The sequence below is a fragment of the Bubalus kerabau genome, chromosome 21 (assembly GCF_029407905.1).
Source record: "Bubalus kerabau isolate K-KA32 ecotype Philippines breed swamp buffalo chromosome 21, PCC_UOA_SB_1v2, whole genome shotgun sequence".
In the NCBI taxonomy this organism is placed as follows: domain Eukaryota; kingdom Metazoa; phylum Chordata; class Mammalia; order Artiodactyla; family Bovidae; genus Bubalus; species Bubalus kerabau.
Window position 1 is genome coordinate 57,731,604 of NC_073644.1, and position 18,995 is coordinate 57,750,598.

The window sequence follows — 18,995 nt, forward strand, 5'->3', positions numbered from 1 at the left end:
ATGGCACCGAATACCTTTCGAGGGCTGCACCTCAAGACACCGGTGCTTATACTGCTAGTATCTTCTCCCAGCTGTGCACTGAGTCCCTTCCTGAAGACTTGAAGGTCTTCATGCGCATCCACACTTGTTCAACAAACCTTCTCAGTGTAAAGGATCCCTCAGGAATACCAAGGTTGGCTCTTCTTGCCCCTCTAAGTCCTTTCCAAACTGGCTATGTTCTTTAAAACACAGGATGGCCAGTGAGCATGTGGCCTTGCAACTCGTTTGGAGGAGGAGCATGGCTTGGTAACTACAGGCCCTTCTAGCTGGCATAGCATTAAGGATCCCAAGTGCAATGTCCATGTATGATTCTGGAGTGATTTGACTGTGAGAAATACACTAGTTCTTTTCATTGTTCACATGCATTAAAGTGGCTTACAAATGAATGTTTTAGGTTGTTAGTCAAGAGAAAGGTGGTTTATAATTAAAGCCTAGAATAAAAACTTCACTGGGTCTTTTATGAATGAATCCAATTATGAGACTAAAAATGATTGCCTGCTTCAACTCCTTTGCATGACCTTTCCCTCTTCGCTTCTAACATGATTGGTATCTTCTTAACTTTTGGATACTATTTTAGTCGCCCCAGCAATTTAACTTCCCTTTGAAAAATGAATCAAAGTCAAGAGTTTCATGTTTAGTGTGGTCCTTTAAAATAAGACATAATGTTAATAGACTAGATAGACACTGAAATGGTGCCCAAGCTCATCCCCCCCCTTTTTTTAGTAGCAGTGAGATGATTAAATATAACACTAAAGAAGACTAAATGCTTGTGGCTTTTTTTTATCTATATTTAAAACACACAGTAAGAACATAAGAACATCTCAAATCATTTAGAAGGAAAAAGGGCTTATCAACCAAAATCTTTGGAAATTTCATAAAATTTAAATATCTGCAAACAATCCAGAGGGGGAAAAAAATCCCAACATTTGGCTATGGAGGGCATCTCATGTGTGAACCAAATGGCGTTATCCCATTTTCCTTCAGGCAAACTAGTCACTAAACCCCATTAGAAAGAGTACAACAGCGATATGGAGACATCCCCCAAAACCACATACTGGATTTAGAACATTCTGTGATGAAGCGTTTATCTAATCACGGGCTTTCTTTCCATTGCATACATGACTTTACATTTCTACAATGCAATGTTGAAACAGCCTCCAGGTTTTGCAAAGGAGATTGATGTCCATTCTACAAAAATATTAAGTTACAGTACATAACACTGAATAATTTTAGTCTGTACATTTCCCCCCCTCCCATCATAGATGACACGCATCAGTTTGTACAAGTTAGAAAAAAGCCCGTCTGGTTGCTTACATCTGGATTAATAGTCCACAGAATCAACCAGAAGTAGTGGGGTGGGTAAAGTTTGAGAAAGTATCAATACAGTGGAATATTGTGGTTAACAATAGTCAATTTTTCACAAAGTGATACAAAATAAATCATTTTAGAATTTTGACTGAAAAGATCTATCTGAGGAGGTTCTGGCAAACAGTTGACCAACTGATCCAAAAGTTTAAGGCTGACTTGACTTACTCTGCAGCCCAACCAAACACACGGGCAACAATGGCACAGTTCAAAGCTCTTCAAATGCATCGCTTCCGTGACAACACGTGTGTTAATTAGATTCCTTCAATTAGTTAATCCTCTAGACAGTTTTCTTTTTGTTTTGCATGCATCTGGTTCCACTTTCATTAAGGGCATCTCTTCCTTGGTCAATCATGTGCTTTGCTTTTCAATTTGTTTTTATGATTTTTTTTTTTTTGGTATGTTTTGTTTGTTAAGCTGTCAATACCTCCAACACTTGGAAAATGAAATCTAGCTGCAGTTTTACGTACAGAAGAGAATCAGAGCTCTATGGACAATGCAAAATGAAATGAAACAAGTATCAGAAACAGTTTATAAAAATGGCACATTTATTGCTACAGAACGGTCATGTACATGACTTCATCGAATAACTACAGATGGGAAACAGGTAATGGCCTAGACCAAGCTGGGTTTGTTTTTGTCTTGAAGGAACTCCAGCACACAACCTGTTTGGACACTTCTACAAATCAGAAATACACCAAAAACATGAAAAAATCGAGGCACTCAGCCACACATTGAAAACAAGGTGTAACTGTTTATCTTTTTTTTTTTTTTTTGAAGTGTTTTCCCTTTTTTTCTTTTTTTAACAATTTTTTTTTCGTTTTTAATGCTGCAGCTATGTGTACAGTCGCAAAAATTTTCCCCGCTGCGACCTACAACTAAAAAAAAAAACAAAAACAAAAAACAAACAAAAAAAGCTACCATACAGTTTCATCTCAGTAACACATGGTAAAATAACATCTTTTAAATAGTAAAATAAAGTAACAAACTTTTACTCATAATGATTCCAAAAATCTACAAAGAAGAAATATTCAGAATCTGACAATTTTTTTTTGTAATATTCATGGTATAAAAGGATTGCTCCTGCGAAAAATAAGCCAAATATATTTTTTATTTTTAAATTTAGTTTTTTTTTTCCTACTAGGGTGTACTACGGTCTATTTTATAGCAAAAAGAGCACTAGACAAACAAAGCTTTATAACAAAAAGCCAGGCACTGATACATGGTAAGTCTCTGCTTTTTTTTTTTTTTTCTTATCTTCACTTAATTGCATCACAAGTAACAAGAATGAAAAAGGCCACAGTTCATATATTTCACCATTACATATGTCTATAATACTTGAAATGAGTATGGCAAAACCAGCACTGCACAAAGATGAGTCCACTTCAAGTCCCATGAGAAAGAGCATGTCTCTAAAGAAAAACAAACAGAACCAAAGCAAAATAAAAAGAGAGGCCTAGAGGCCTTGGTGCCCCATTGTGTTGGAATTCCTCATATTCCATCTTGACTTTTTTTTTTGTTTCCAGTCAGCCAGCAGACTAAATTTTTGTGCTTGTTTATGCTGAAATGGTTTCATTCCTGACTCAAGTTCACTTTTGGACACAGATCATATTCTGCCTGTTGGATCCAAGACGAAAATCCTCTTAACCCCAAGTCTTGGTTCAACACCCTCCCCACCCCCACCCCCCCAATCCCTCATCAAAATAAAGATCACAAATTAAAAAAAAAAAATCAAGAAATAGGAAAAAAAAGCAAAAAACAAAAAAAGGAATCGGAAGACTGAATCAGAACCAGTTGCGTTACTGGGTGGACTGACCGTTGTATAAACATTAGTGTTCCTTGCAGCTACACAGAAGACAAATGGGAAAAATGTCTAGATGAACAGATCCCTAGTCTGCATATTCATAAATTACTTGAATGTGGAGGTGGATCAACCGTTCCAAGTTGCTTTTAAAGTCCAACTCTCTTAAACAGATCCCCAGCCTAAGTTTCATCATATACATAGTATAGTATGGACCCTTAGGAAATGCTTCACTTTGATCCTAACTGTCTTCTGCTACATTTCATCCGAAAATCCAGCGCAGAATACCAATATCTTACCTGGGTTTGATAATCACAAAACAGAAAAAAAAACACACTAAAAAGGCCACATTCCCTTTCATCTTTTTTTTTTTCTTTTTAATGGGGATACAACCCAATGTGTACGGATGGCCGCGGATGTTTCTCCACCAAGCAAAAAGTAGTGAGCAGCATTGATGGCCGTTAGAAAAGCTTTCCACTTATTTCCAAAGGGAATTCCACAATAGAGGTATTACGTGACTGATTAATGAATGGGTCAAAGCTGGTGAATAGTAAATTGCAGCTTTTACTCTGTTTGAGTGAGAAGAAAACATAAAGCACCAATTTAAAAAACAACCCAAGAACTACAATTTAATTTTTTTTTTGCTTTGTTTACAGATTTGAAAATCTTTAAATCAGCTCTATGAAAGCACCTTGATGATAACATGTATCAAAAAGTGCCAATCTTAAAATGTACATCAATGCAGGGAGTGTTTCCAGTTCCCTAAAGAGTAAACACCGTATTTTCTTCTATACACTTATCCTGAATGTGATCAGAAGATACCTGCTTCCTATATAATATTGTTCCTAGGGATACCCGCCTTGATAAGAGTATACAAAATGAGTGCAGAATGTACCACTAAAAGGAAATCTTCAACATACTGAGGGTACAAGTACACACAGCTTCCGTTATTCAGGAGGAGGGGAAGAGTATACAATACTGTCTTCCATGCCCTTCTCTGAGCCCCTTTGTTCATCCATTTTCACAGGGAAGCCTCAAAATAACGTTTCATGAAGTCTGATTCCTGCTATTCTAAGGTTTTAATCCACCTCCACATTTTAGGAACTTATCAACAAATCAAAGTATTTCCGTTTTATCACTACTGAACATATTTACAGTTCTCAACACACACACACAGCTAATCAAAATGTTTATGGGTTTGTAAAAGATGACCACGTGGTAACTATCTTATTTGTTCTTACATTTTCAGAAATGAACATAAAATTCAGATTCTTGTAGCTCACTATTTCATTTCAATGAGACGGTTTTTAAACCACACCGTTTTTTTAAAAAAAAGAAAAAAGAGAAACAAAAACCAATACAATGTATTAAAACACATAATAACAAGAGTCTACATGTAAAAATATAACTTTTACATACACAATTTCAAAATAATGATACGGTTGCCATTTGTTGCATAAAATTTACAAATGTATTTCATTTCTATATAACTGGCAAAACAGGAGAACAGATGGAACATTTAGACCATTTCGATGGGTTTATGGCATTGACTCAGTGCTGATAGGTGGAAAAACTACTTGAACAAGGGATTTTTTTTTTTCTTAATACATGCCAAGATTGTGTGGCTGTAAAAATAGAAACGAGTTAGAGACAAAAGGATGCTGACAAATACTTAACTAGGAGCACTATTTCTTTACTGCACTATACACCAAAGTCAATCATTATAAAGATTCACAATGGAAGTTGGTTCAATTGTGCCCAGACGTCAAAGCTAGCTATCTGACGAGTTGCTGTGCCATAGCTTGATCTATGTTTCTATCAAATATGTTAAGTATAAACTTCATTCATACTGGCCAGAGAAATACTGCACTACCCCTCCTCAAGAAAGTGCAACTTAATGCTTTAGGACTTATAAGGCTTGATATAATGCTGCAAGATGATTGAATATTGGCATTTTTTTTTTCCAGACAAAGGAGGAGGCAGTTAAGTCATTCTACATCTTAGTAAACCCATTTTGAAAAAAAAAAAAAAATCAAGAAAGCAACAAAATCAATCAGCTCTGTCACACTACTTGCAATTTTCTCGTTGGATGGTTGTTGAACTTTACTTGTTTTTTTTGTTTTTGTTTTTTTCCAAAAATCTGACCATGTATTCAGAAACACCTCACTGCACACTACTTCGGCTACACATGTAGGTAACACTTTAATCATTTTGTTAAATCACAGCCACTTTGATTATGTTATGTTTCCGATGATATAAACATTGGAAGGCACGGTGGTAACATTGTAGCATTCTAACCTTGTACCTCTGAAAATCCCGGAAGAGGGCCACAAACAGCAACATTCCAATTCAGACAAACTCTTTGCCATGTCTTGGTAATGCTGCTTGGTAATATCTACACATGATGTGACTTTTAAGTCCTGTGTTCCCAAAAGACTGAAGAAACAATTTTCTACTTATTTATGAATGAGAAGCAACATCAGGGTCAGCATTTCATCCTGTACTACCCGCTCCGGAAGCAGAGGTGGCACTACAGGTTACGAGAACAAACCGGGGAGAGGGACAGAAATCAGACCCAAAAAAAACAAAACCAAAAAAACACCTCCGTATTTACAGTAAAATCTTTCTCTTAAAAAAGTTAATCAGTACTATTTTTTTACAGGAGAAAAAAGTCTGAAACAAATGAACAAAAGCTTACCATAGTCACTAAATTTTTAATATATATTTATATATATATTTATATATATATTTGTCATAGGTCTATAAGATCCATCTGTTCCTCCTACCCTAAGGAATGGCTAATGTCATCACTTCGCTGTCATCAGGATATTTGCTGGTTTTGTTACGAGGGCAGCCGGGCTTCCCTTATTCGATATCCGGTCATTATAAACACTAGCTGACTTGAATACCAACAAAAACGGTCATGTCGTTTTCTTCAGAAGTACACTTTTTCATTATTGCAAGTTTACAATTTTTTTTTTAAATTAAATATTTTTTTTTTCAGACTTACAAATTAATTATATACTTTTTTTTTTTTTTCCAAAAGAAGTTTAGGCACAAATGCATTGTTCCACAGTGTGGAAAGATTGCCATTCAGTCTCTGGGCTGCGTCTCAGCCTGCACACACTGCACATTCTGAATGATATGTTAAAGAGAGTCAACCCCTAAGTTGCACGTGTTTTTTCTTTTTTTTTGTTTTTCGGTTTTTTGATCATTGGGAATGCTGAAACCTCTTGCGTCTGCGATTCATAACTACTCAGACTTGTCTTATATTACAAAAAAAGGGGTTAAGGAGAAGTGTTTATGTGGGTTTAAGATAATACAGCTGTTATGGAAGTGGTCTCTCGTATTAATGAAGCAATGTGGCAACTTGGACCTGAGAGAGAAGAAAGAAAGATGAATTAGTATGTTTGTAACAGAGAAGGGAAGCTTTCATTTTTAAATTCCCCGCCTCCCCCAAGGTAGGGAAAAACAATGTGTGCATTTGGGTCAGATACGATTTTCAGGGCTGACGCCTGGGTGCGCGACACGGACGCCTTCAGAAACGCTGAAAACACACTTGCCCTTTCACATCTGTCCCATGTGGTTGGACGCGTCTCCCATGCCGGGGTGGGGGCCCGCCAAGGACAGCGGGGGCGGCTCTGAGGAGACCTTCTCTTCTTCCCTTCTCTTCAGACACGCGGCTTTCGGGTTCAGGTTCCTTTCTGTGGAAGAGGAGAGCACGGAGGATTTAGGTCTCACCCAGGGCTTCTGGTGTGGGGCAGTCACGCTATGTTTCTGTGGGTCTGCTCATCCTTTCTCTCAGGTTCTACCTTCCAGAACAAGAGCACCGAGCGGGAAAATGCACACTGCTGCAATTCATTAGCTCAGGGCGAGTCAACCTCCATCTATCTGCCTGGGGAAGCTGTGTGGGCACCTTACAGTCTAAGACAGTTGGTAAAGCAAATATTTGCTGTTTAGTCGCCAGGTCATGTTCCCCTCTTTTCCGACCCCGCGGACTGCAGCCCGCCAGGCTCCTCTGTCCATGGGATGCTCCACACAAGAAGACTGGTGTGGGTTGCTATGTCCCCCTCCAGGGGATCCTTCCGACCCAGGGATCAAACCCACGTCTCCTGCCTTGGCAGGCGGAGTCTTTACCCCTGGGCCACCTGGGAAGCCCCAAGCAAAGATGCTGAGCTCGGATTACTGAGAGGACCTAGGGAAACGTCCGTCCCAGTTGTAAGAAAATTCCTGGGGCTTCATTACAGGGGAAAGGGGGGCTGCCTTGTAGGCTTCCGTGTGACTAAAACACAGAAACGGCCCTGTGATGCTGAGGGGTGCCTCGGTCGCGACTCTCGGGCTCCACCCTGACCTCTGCAAGGAAGCCGGCCGCCCGCCCTGACCTCGGACTTGCTGCTCCAGGCTGAGGATGACGGCCACGGCCTGGTGGAGGATCAGGAGCTTGGTCTGGGGCTTGTCACTCTTGAGGTGCAGCTGCACCATGCGGCCCAGCTCCTTGAACGCCTCGTTGATGTCGCGCACGCGCAGGCGCTCGCGGGCGTTGTTCGCCATCCGCCGCTCCTTCTCCCGCTCCGCCTTCTGCTCGGGCGTCAGGTCCTCGTCGTCATTATTGCTGCGGACACAGGGGAAGACGCGGCATTTTCTAATGGGGGGGCGGAAAGGGACGGTTTCTAAATTCCCTCCGATTTCTTCCCGAGCTGTCGGGGAGCTTTTCCATCTCAAGCTCTTGTCCCCGGTGGAGTTTTCCCTCTGCCAGGGCTTGGGATTGCTTTAGGTGGTTATGACCGTCCCCGTGAGACGTTCACAGTCTCGCAGACATAAAACCCAAACCCAACAGGAGAGGTTCAAACTGGGGCCCCAAGTGCACCGTATGGATAGAAGGGAGCAAAAAAGGGAGAACAAGGCTCTTGTGCATACAGCCATGTGCAGCAAAGCAGTGCCTGGTCAACTGCAGCTCAAGCTACACTTCAGGACCCCAATCCAGGAAGTGCTGTAGACTGAAACTGTTTTGTTTTTTGTTTTTAAACTTTCATACTGTGACATGTGAACCTAAGAAAAACAAGGGATTGAAAAGTGATGTGGATACTTCAAAATTAAAGACAATGCAGCTCAAACAGGATTAAGAAGGTCATACATTCAAGACAATGGGAGTGAACAGGAGGGCCTGTTGTCTGCTAACCAGCTTGGAAGGCTTGGTCAGGCCACTTACTCTATCCAAGTCTTACTTTCTCCATGTATTAAATACAGCAAAGTTAGAAAAACATCATCTCCATAACCTTTAACATTATGGATGTTTATGGTCACCAGACAGGTTGGGGAAACCTGAGTTTCAGGCAAACCCAACCCAACCCAACTCAAACTTACTGGTTATCAATGACCACAACCTCATTGTGAGACAAAAATGAAGCCAGAAAGCTGATCTCTGATTGTGAGAACAGAAATGATTCACTCAAAGGCATGGTTGGAGCCAGCAGTCTGGAAAGAAAAAGTGACTTCTACTTCTGGGTGAGATCCTGATAAATTAGAAACTCTTGAATGCGAGGCAGATAGGATGATGATGAGCTACCAGGAAAGCCTGTCATATCAGGAGGATTTCATGGCATCAAGGTTTCTAACTGTTTCTGGGCAATCACTTAAAAAAGAAAGGCATGGGAGATGCCTCAGAAAGACAGAACAGAGCAAGGAACTCCAAGTGGGACAGTCTGAATTAACATGAACAAGAACCTTTTTTGAGTATGAGAGACATAAAAAATGAAGTATACTTCACTCAAAAGCAACAGTCTCCATTATAAGGAGCAAAACGGCAGTGACCATCTGTAAGGATGTCAACCTAGAGATCTGAGCACTGACCCCAAGGACCAACAAAGTGAGCCTCAACCTTAAAATTCCATGAATATGAAAGGCTCACAGAATAAAGATGTGAATCACAACCTTTCAGAACAGGAGGAACATGTGGGAAGCCATCTACTCACTTCAATGTACACTTAAGGAGTACTGGCTTAAAATCTATGCGTCTAGGACCTCCCTGGCGGTCCAGTGGTCCAGACTCTGTGCTTCCACTGCTGAGGGCCGTGGGTTCCATCCCTGGCCAGGAAACTAAGATCCCACATGCTGCTCAGAGGAGCCAAAACATTTTTTTTTAAAAAGTTAAAAAAAATTTAAAACATGAATGGCTCCAAATCTTCCACTGTGAAGAATCTCTGTGTAACTTCCACATTGCAGTGAGGATGCACCATGGCAGAGAAGACCCAGTCAGGCAGAAATGGAGTGTATTCTTGGGCTGCAGCACACACTGCCCATAAAGATGACGTATGCAAGTAAGCCAAGAGCACTTGCAAGGGAGGCAGACACCAAAGAAAGATGCTTTAAGACTTGGCTCGTCTGCCTGTAGGTTAAACTCCCTTCCAGATGGGACTGTCTGCCTTGGATGTGTGCTGGTGAATGCACAACTGAACTGAACCCATCAGAAAGCTCTCTCTTTCTCTGCCATCTGATTCTCTTCCTCACTTCCTCTGCCGGCCCATCTCTCTCCCATCCGTGACCTCGGCCAATGCCAAGGAATTGAAGGTGACTATGAATTCACGCCCACAGCCCACCACAAAAGTAAGATGTAACAAGCAAAATGAGAACAGAGTCGAGTTTCTGCTGGTCCTGTCCTGAAGGTAAAAATTTGGGTGATGTTTTTACATAGCAAACGTGCCACACTTTTTCCAAAGTGGGGCTGAAAATGGGAAATGGTTTTCCAAGCGTATTCAGGCTAATAATGAATGAGAATGGGTTATCCACTTATAAGTTGTTTATGCAAACAAAACTGCCTAGATTTGGAAAGCCTTGCCAAAGAACAGTTTTGGAGTCCTAAGTGAACGTCAAGAGAGTGACCTTTAAAACAAGAAGGTTCTTCAACAGCAAGTTTAAATGCTGAATTGAGACTTCAAAGGATCAATTGATAATGCATGTGTTATGGCCACTAGTTGAGTTACCAAGAGTTGACTGAATTAACAGAGAAATTGCTAAAGATGTCAAAGGCCCTCCTTGGAACGTCTTATCATTCCAAGGCAAGAGTCAGGAAATGGCCAAGGGCCAGGAAACCACAGCGATGGTGGAAAGGTGTAAGCTTGAAGCTTCCAGAATTTTCAAAACTGTGGTAGAACTTAGTAACAAAACATATCTCATAACTACAAAGGCAATATGAAAAGATGGCATGTTCTTAATTCCTAAAGGAGCCTAGGCATAACCTTGATAACGATAGCCTCTAAAGGGAGGTATCAGGGCTTCTCTAGTGGTCCAGTGGCTAAGACTCCATGCTCCCAACACAGGGGCCCTGAATCTGATCCCTGGTCAGGGAACTAGATCCTAAAGGCCCACACTAAGACCCAGGGCAGCTAAACAAATGTTTTTTTATAAAGGGAGGTACTGTCGTAGCACAGCTCATTAAATTTCTAAATAAAAACTATCCAAGAACACGGAGGCAAAGAACGTGGGTGTCACAATGTTATAAAGAGTCCATCTGCTTATCAGATAACAGTTCAAGGAGAGAGATTCCAATTTAAAGATATTGGGGACCTGAGAAAACTGATCAGAAGCTATTTTCCTGCAATTGTATTTTCTGTAGAAAGAAGGAGCCAAGAAAAAAAAATAGCAACATAGGTACTGCTCTTATACATACATACATATATATATATCAACATGTGTAGACTCAGGCTGGGCAATCGGTACTTTCTCACTTTCAAGGTAAGAAAAAAGTTACAACTGCACATACATCAATTGAGCTTTCAATAGCAATAGGATCTCTTTTTAGAAGTATTTTCGGAAGAACATTTCCAACCAAATTTGTAGAATAAGCAGTCTTACAAATCGACTGCTTGCATTTGAGTTGGTGATAAATTGTTTTTTGCTGTTTTGTGTCATTTTCAGCATTGGGTCCAAATTCATAAATGTAAAGGCAGTTTCGGCTTTCCTAGAGTACAGGTATCTCAAACGATACGTTCGTGCCTCTAGAACAAGCCTCTCCATTTTCGTTTTTAGCTGCAGATTTACCTTCCAGGAAAAAACTGAATAGTTTCTTCCTGTTCTGTTCACTTCATCAAAGTCCAATAAAGGAATTAAATGAAGCGACAGTATTATATACTGTTACCTAGATCTTGACCTAGTAATGGATTTGATATCCTTCTTGTCGTCATCTAATTTCTTGTCCTCGGAAGATTTCGTGTCTTGCAGGTTTTCGTCACCCTCGTCATCGGATTTGATCTCAGAGCTGCCGGAGGAGACACTCTGGCCCTGCAAGCCTGGTGGCATGCCTGCAGACAAAAAAAAAAAAGAGAGAGACCAGGTGACACACCCAGCAAAGCCTCGAGGCGCAGACACACACGCCCCAGGCTGCAGGGCTGCGGGCTGTTCATTTCAGACCGCCCAACTGTGTGATCTGTCACTTTCCTCATCATCTTTGGTGAAGTTTCAAAAATGCACCTGCAGAAACAAGTTATCCCTGCATTGGCTCTGAGGTTAAATTCTATTTTGCAATCTTTTGGAGTAGATGGTAATTTCACTGTCTACAAAACATCAACTTAATTGCAATGAAAATCATAATCATGAAAATCACACACCTCAATGTTCTGATTAAGAACCCAAGTAAATATCAGCTATTATATTGAGTTTCTTCCATATGCAATGGTTTAATAGAAAAATGTCCTTAAAATATAATTCCCAGGGAGTACGCTAAATACGTACAGTCAAGACTTCAATAGATACCCTAATGATATTCGGAAATTAGGCTTCTCTTATCCTCGAGGAGTAATCAGTGTATAAAAATGGTACATATGGAAAGCAGCTCAATGAAGACATTTCTAGCTCTTCCACTGCTCAACTTTCTAAGATCACAATATATTTTAAAACATGGCCCAAATGCAATCATCTATTTCTAAGGTAGAAAGAAGCGTGTCTATTCAGTATTTCCTTCCATCTGTAATCTATGGGGTCCAGAATCTTGTCCCTCAAAATCTGATCGGGGACCAGGAGTATGCTTATCCCCTGGAAGCCCATTAGAAATGCAGAACCCCAGACTAACTGAATCAGAATCAGCATTTTAACAACATCCTCAGGTCATGCTTGTACACAATAAGAAGGGTTGACCTAAGACAAAGAAAACCCAAAGGCTCTTTAAAAGAAAAGGCCATCAAAGTCTGACTATTCGGATAAAAATGGGCAGGCATGCCCACATACAGTTAACATTCAGATTCTTATAATGCTTAATACTTGGACAGATGCTTACACATATTCATTCTTGTGGCACCGTTAGTACGTTTTATTCTCAATGTGAGGGCAACGAGGTATTACAAAAGCATCTCTTGGTCATCGGGCCAGCCAGCTGCAGAGGGACCTGGGACCCAGGTCTTGCTCCTGTGGCCTAGCCACCTGGGGTCTTGGAAGCCGAAAGGAGTCAGGGGTACTGTGCAGTCAGGACAGGGCCAGATGACTCATCTGACTGAGTCCCATTTTTGAAATGTACCTACATTTCCTTCCATCTTAAGCAACAAAAACCCATTTCCTTCCTTCCTCTTCATTTGGAAACATCACTGTCAGGCTACAACTAACCACATTAAAGGATCTGGATGAGAGCAATGTGGAAATAGCTAAAATCACATTTCCTCTCATCAGTATCTGGTCTCATTCCCTGCTGCAAACAGGAGCAGGGTTTCAGAGGACGCTGGAGGAAAACAGTTACCGAAGAAACACAATTAGCCATCGGCATTCGAAAGCCTTTCCCATTTCCTTACCATCTTGTTACCGAAACGGCTTCGTGGTTATGGGCCAGTGCTTCCTGGGGGATGAATGCCAAGGAGGCACCGCAGGCACACGGGGGCTACTGTTTCAGGGAGATGAGACGGGCCCCCTGAGACGGACCTACCTCTGTAAGGGTCCTGGGGTGGGTTCAGATCAGGGGAGGTTGCCGACTGGACAGGTAGCTGTGGCACCGGCACCTGGTTCGGAACGAGAGAGTGGCTGCCTCGCAGGGCCACGCCGTCTTCACGATGGGCCCCGACCTGAAAGAGCCAGAGGGACCGCGGAGGTGAGTGGGCATCAGAGGTGCGACCGCAGGACCCCAAGGAAGGAAGACCAGCCTGTGAAAACAAGACTCCCCAGTGCATTTCACTAGAGGGCGCTGAAGGACCATACATGCAGCTAGAGTCCTCGGCGGAAGAAAAAAAAACACTTAACGCTCAGTAAGATGCCGTGCTGTACATCCAGTGACAAATATGGCAGAGGAGCTCAGGCAGGTAAAACGTCAAATGGTCTCCCAGGGTGCTGCGGTGGAGCGTACTGATTCGTACCCATCTGCCTTCTATCATGTCCGCCAACAGATCTGACAATTATCTTAATGCCCATATGCTTAATTGTGGGCTTCTCAATTCCCCCATTGCTATCGGAAATCCTACAGGAATTTCAATTTGGCATTCGACTTTCATTTCAGGGGATAAGATTCTCAGGCCTGCCATGTTTTTCTTTTTTTTTTTTTCCATAATGCCAGCTAAGCCTCTGACAGCGGAAGCTATGGCAGTATGGGACGTAGCCCCTGCTCGGTACAAATATAATAAAGTGTCACCTGGCTTTCCAAAACTGGCAGCCCGTTCCAAATTAATGTTTACTGTATTTCATCAGCTGCTGAGTTCCAAATCCAAAGGGGGACCGTTCCTGCCAATGCCACCATACCGGAAAATGTACCAATAAAGGTTTTATTAAACACACCAGTAATGCCATCATTGCCATGCAAAGATGTTTGGACATTTTTCCATTTTTTTTTAAACTGTTCTGATCCTAGATAGACACCATATTGTAAACACTCTCGATGACTCCAAGAATAAAATTATAGAGTGCAGCATGATGACTTGGTCTGGGAAAAAAAAAAATACTGCTGAGTTTTTTTATTAACTACTACTACCTACTCTGGGGTCCAGAGATGTTGAACCCATGGCACTGAGACAGCAATAGCTGACTTTTATAGTGAACGCCTTCAAGTAAGACCATTGAGCATGTGGAAACCCAGAGGAGCGTGAGTCAAGTTTCACTGGCATTCCACGTAGTTATCGGTTAGTGTATTGTTAGGTGAACAGGACGCAGGACAGTGGGTCTAACACGAAAAGTATCTCTCCATGAATTTACGCTGCTACGAATCAAAGAGTGTACATCTTTCCCCAATCCAAAATCGAAAACCACAAAGCAAAATCTTCACTCTTGCTACCCAGTGTTTTAAAAGAGTATTTCCGCAAAATGCAACAACAATAAGAATCTGAACTGCAACAATAAAATGCACAGAACCAGATGAAGCATGTGCTATCTCAAGACAGCCTAGTATGAAGTGTCACCTTTACAGACTCCAAAACAATGCAGAAGATAATAATACAGGGGGAAGGGGGAGGACCATATAAATCATACCAACTGCTGAGATTCAAAATACAGCAAGAAGAAAACCATTATACAGAGAACAGATAAACAACAAGGTCCTACTGTAGAGCACAGAAAAATACATTCAATGTCCTGTGATAAACCATGATGGAAATAATATGCAAAGGAATGTATATACATATGTATACACTGGACAGAGAAATTAATACAACACTGTAAGCCAACACCACGTTTTTATAATTTTTTAAATTTTAAAATAATTTTTTTTTAAAGTTAAAACAAATTACAGCCAGAAGAGCACAGGATTTAAGGACTCGGCATGTTGCAGCTGAGAGATCTGGGGAGTTTCCTGCTGTCTGTCCTCTGGGTGCCTGTGTCCCTCCCTAGAGCAGTCTGGAAGGTGGTTAGTTCCTATGGATATGTGGGTGCTTCAGGTATATTAAGAACCTGATTTTCTTCCAAGACAGCTACTCCACCTCCTCCACAAGTTGGCCTCCTTGGACACTGCAGCCACTGGTCTTGGATTTAACCTCCAGAGCTCCGTGGCGCAAGCGTCAGCCCTTTTCATGTACTGAGCCCTACCGCCACGCCTCTCCTGACTTGCACCTGTAAATGAAGCCTGGCCTCTCGCAGGCAGACCGTGCCCACCCAGTTCCCTGCAGCCGTTTCTCACCATCTATGTTTTCATTTCCCTTTCATACCACAGAGTGATAGCCTTTTCCCACTTTTATCTTTGTGCAATTAGAAGACTGATTCAGTCAACGACTATCCTTTCATTCTAAGATGTCAACTTGCAAGCATGGATTTTACAGGCCCTGATCAAATGGTAGCTCTTTAGCTAAGACCGTTATTCAGTGTAACCTAAATAATTATCCAACTGCTGATTCATAGTTACTGGCCTTCCCAGTGGATTACATTTCTTTCCACAAAGGATGAGTCTAAGTTGGAATCACTGAAGGTAACCACCAATCTGAGCATGGCGGAGATTCCCATACCCTCCTTCTATTTTAGAATCATTCTGTTAAAACCCTCAAGCCTTCTTTGTGGGCAACTGAGATGCAATTCAAGGTTAAGACATTGCTTTTCAATTAAAACATATTCGGTTATTAATCCTGAAATTTCTTTTTTTCCCTTCTAGGTCACATTTAGTTTTTAAAAGAACCCACACCCAATGACCTTCTGTTTTCTCTGCCTGAACTATTATGATAGACAGCATAACTAAGTGAAAATTAACACAATATGAGAGTTAAAAATAGATTCTAACTGTAACTGGTTTCTTTACTTGTTATATAATCTTGGGTAAGTTACTCAAACCCAAAATGGAGAAAATAACATTGGAAGTGACAGTGAATAAACCTCAGGTTTATTGCAAGGAGTAGCAGTATGCGAGGCAGTTGGTACACAAAGGTGCACAATAATTACTGATGTTAGGTGTTCAGCTGAAAATACTTGCTCACTACATGTAAATAAGAGTCTACATAGTTTAAGAAACCTGAGAAGTCAAGCTACTTTCACTTGTGATCCTCTTTGCACTCTATGTTGTTCATATCCATTTGGTTTTAAATCTTTCTCCTGCAGAATGACAGCAAAATCTTAAATGATCTATAAATATGTTTGAGAAGGTGGTGGTTCTGACTAGACTTTGGCTTTTATCCACGCATATTACCTAACTTTAATTTTCTAAAGATCACCTTAGAGCCCCTGAAATAATACATTCTTTTTCATAAAGGAAGTTGAAAACATTATCTGTGATATTAGAAGGTCTCTCTCGTAATATATTTCAGGAACAAATGGATCAATAATGATAGGTCTAGATCCATGGATCCATCTAATCAGCTTGACTGATTCATTCCATTGCCTGTGTCTATGGAATAATATTCCAATTTGAAGAATTAGCTTTGCTCTGCTTGCTTCCTTGGCCACAGACAGCATTTCCTAACCCTATTTACTTCTCCCTCAGAAACATTATTTCTGGTCACATAAGAGACAAGGAAAAAAAACCACAGTGGATGGCCAGCACAAACCCATCAATAGAATAACTCAGAAATAGATGGCGAGACCAATACTGCCATCTGTATATATGAGAGTCAGGATTTGCCCACTTACAAATATATAATAATCTAACTAGAAAAAAAGCAGATCCCTTTAACCTACAAATCAATTCTAAGGATGGCACCGAGAAAATCCATATTTCATTAAAGTCCTATTTTGAGAACCTTTTCATCTAGATAAGCAATGAAGTTAAAAGGCAGCCAATGAAAACAGCTTTATCAATACTGATTGTAAATTTTTTTACAGTCTTTAACAATAGAGTCTTCTTACAGTCACATACCATATGGTTTTAGATATATCTATGCTAAAAGTAGAAGACAAAACAAAAATATAAACTTGATTCAGTAATTGCTAATTGATCAGAGCGTATATTTATTAATTCAGCAAATATATCCTAATCTAGCTGATGATGGTCATTCTGGAAGGTGCTGGGGACGCGTGGTGAATAACTTAGATGCGGGCCCTGGCCCATGTGGGGCTTACAGCGATCCTTGGTGGAATTTTCATGGAGTGATCAGTTTACTGCAGTGATTTTAACAGCAAGGACCAGAAATTCATTCCACCTTGCTCAGGTAAAAGGAGATTTAACAGAAGATTTCTTTTTTTTAATTTCATTTATTAGAGGATAACTGTTTTATGACGCTGTGGTGGTCTCTGCCATACATCGATGTGAATCGGTCATCATTATACACATATCCTCTCCTCCTGAGCCTCCCCTGCCGCCTTCATCCCTCTAGGTCATCCCACAGCACCCGCCTGGGCTCCCTGTGTTACACCCCCGCTGGTTTCCTACTTCACATGGCAGCGTGTACACGCGAGAGCAACTTTCTCACGTTGCCCCGTCCCTCTTCCCCCTCAGCATCCACGAGGCTGTTCTGTATGTCTGTGTCTCCATTTCTTCTCTGTAAATAGGTTCGCCAGTACTATTTTTCTAGATTCCATATACGTATTTGTTAATACAGCATACTTGGTTTTCACTTTCTGACTTATTTCACTCTGTATAGCAGGTTTATACTCTTCATTAGAATGGACTCAAATTTGTTCCTTAGGAATAAAACTACCATATGACCCAGCAATCCCACTACTGGGCACATACCCTGAGAAAAATCAGACTTCCAAAAGACACATGAAGCCCCGTTCCTGGAGCACTATTTACAACAGCCAGGACACGGGAGCAGCCGAGATGTCCATCGACAGACGGCTGGACATGGATAAAGAAGTTGTCATACACAATGGAATATTACTCAGCCATAACAGGAAGATTTGGTGACTGAAGCTCAGGGCCTGGGGAACTCCTGGGACCTAAGGCCATCCCTTGTCCCCCAGGGCTATCCCAGCCTCTCCCACCTCTGTTGGTACCTCTCTCTCTGGCTTCTGCCCACTCAGGACTGCACCCTGGACTCTTCTTTCACAGGAGCTCCCAGTACATCCTTCCAGGTTCTGAACCTGCCCCTAACTCCCTCTTTGTTTTAGTATTTCTGAGTTCAGAATGCTGAGATCATCTGAGGGCCTGGCTCATCATTCTGAAGCAGATGTGGACCATCCCATGAACAGGCCAGCCTGGAACCAGATGTCCACCTCCCCCAATTTGGTTGGGCATACCCGAAGGTCCAGAGGTAAGGAATCTGCCTGCCAACGCAGGCGACATGGGTTCAATCCCTGGGTCGGGAAGATTCCCCGGAGAAGGAAACGGCAACCCTCTCCAGTATTCTTGCCTGCAGAATCTCACGGAAAGAAGCCTGGTGGGCTACAGTCTATAAGGTTGCAAAGAGTCAGGATGACGGATTCAAGTTAGCACACACATATATATACACACTCACAAATGCACGCACACAGAGGAGGGGAGCAGAGTTTAGGGATAAATGGGGTTACTTCCTGGAGTTTTCATTTTAAGACTCTCTCTCTGTCTCTCTCTGTGTGTGTATGTGTAGATGCAGATATGAAAATCACTTTTGTTTTATCATAAAGGGGAAAACCATCATAGTCCACCAACTCAAGCCAAGGCCAAGATGTCTTAACTAAATTACCAAATTTAATAGCTGCCACAACTCCTCCAACATAAACAGATTTAAAAGATATGCAACTTCAAATGAGGTGGCTGCTGGCAAGGCTGTTTTTATGCGGGGATGCTTGTAGAGTGCCCTGGTAAATATCCTTCTCCTGATCCTCGCGCTCACAACAGACATCACAAACAAAAAAGGCATTCAGTGTTTCTGCTCTCTTTGTTTCCAGGGAGTATTGTGAAAGTAATTATTCTGTTGTATTTAAGAGGCCTATTGCATGGATGGGAAAATGTATTAAATTTCATTTGGCAGTTATTCAATCCTTGTTAATGTTA

The 18,995-nt window shown here is 41.3% G+C and overlaps 1 protein-coding gene across 22 annotated transcripts in view; it reads right to left on the reverse strand.

Annotated features, from left to right (window-relative positions):
• Nucleotides 1–803: 803 nt before the first annotated feature.
• Nucleotides 804–18,995, reverse strand: part of TCF4 (transcription factor 4) — a 386,429-nt gene continuing 368,237 nt past the window's right edge. For 17 of the 22 annotated variants that reach the window (XM_055559678.1, XM_055559659.1, XM_055559661.1 and 14 more), the window contains 5 exons: nt 13,110–13,245; nt 11,340–11,502; nt 7,588–7,817; nt 6,769–6,909; nt 804–6,581 (listed from right to left, as the gene is read on the reverse strand). In XM_055559678.1, the coding sequence (XP_055415653.1) occupies nt 6,773–6,909; nt 7,588–7,817; nt 11,340–11,502; nt 13,110–13,245 (666 nt within the window). In that variant the 3' untranslated portion in view covers nt 804–6,581; nt 6,769–6,772. The remainder of the gene's footprint in view (nt 6,582–6,768; nt 6,910–7,587; nt 7,818–11,339; nt 11,503–13,109; nt 13,246–18,995) is intronic. The other 5 variants (XM_055559664.1, XM_055559663.1, XM_055559662.1 and 2 more) reach the window with 1 other exon arrangement.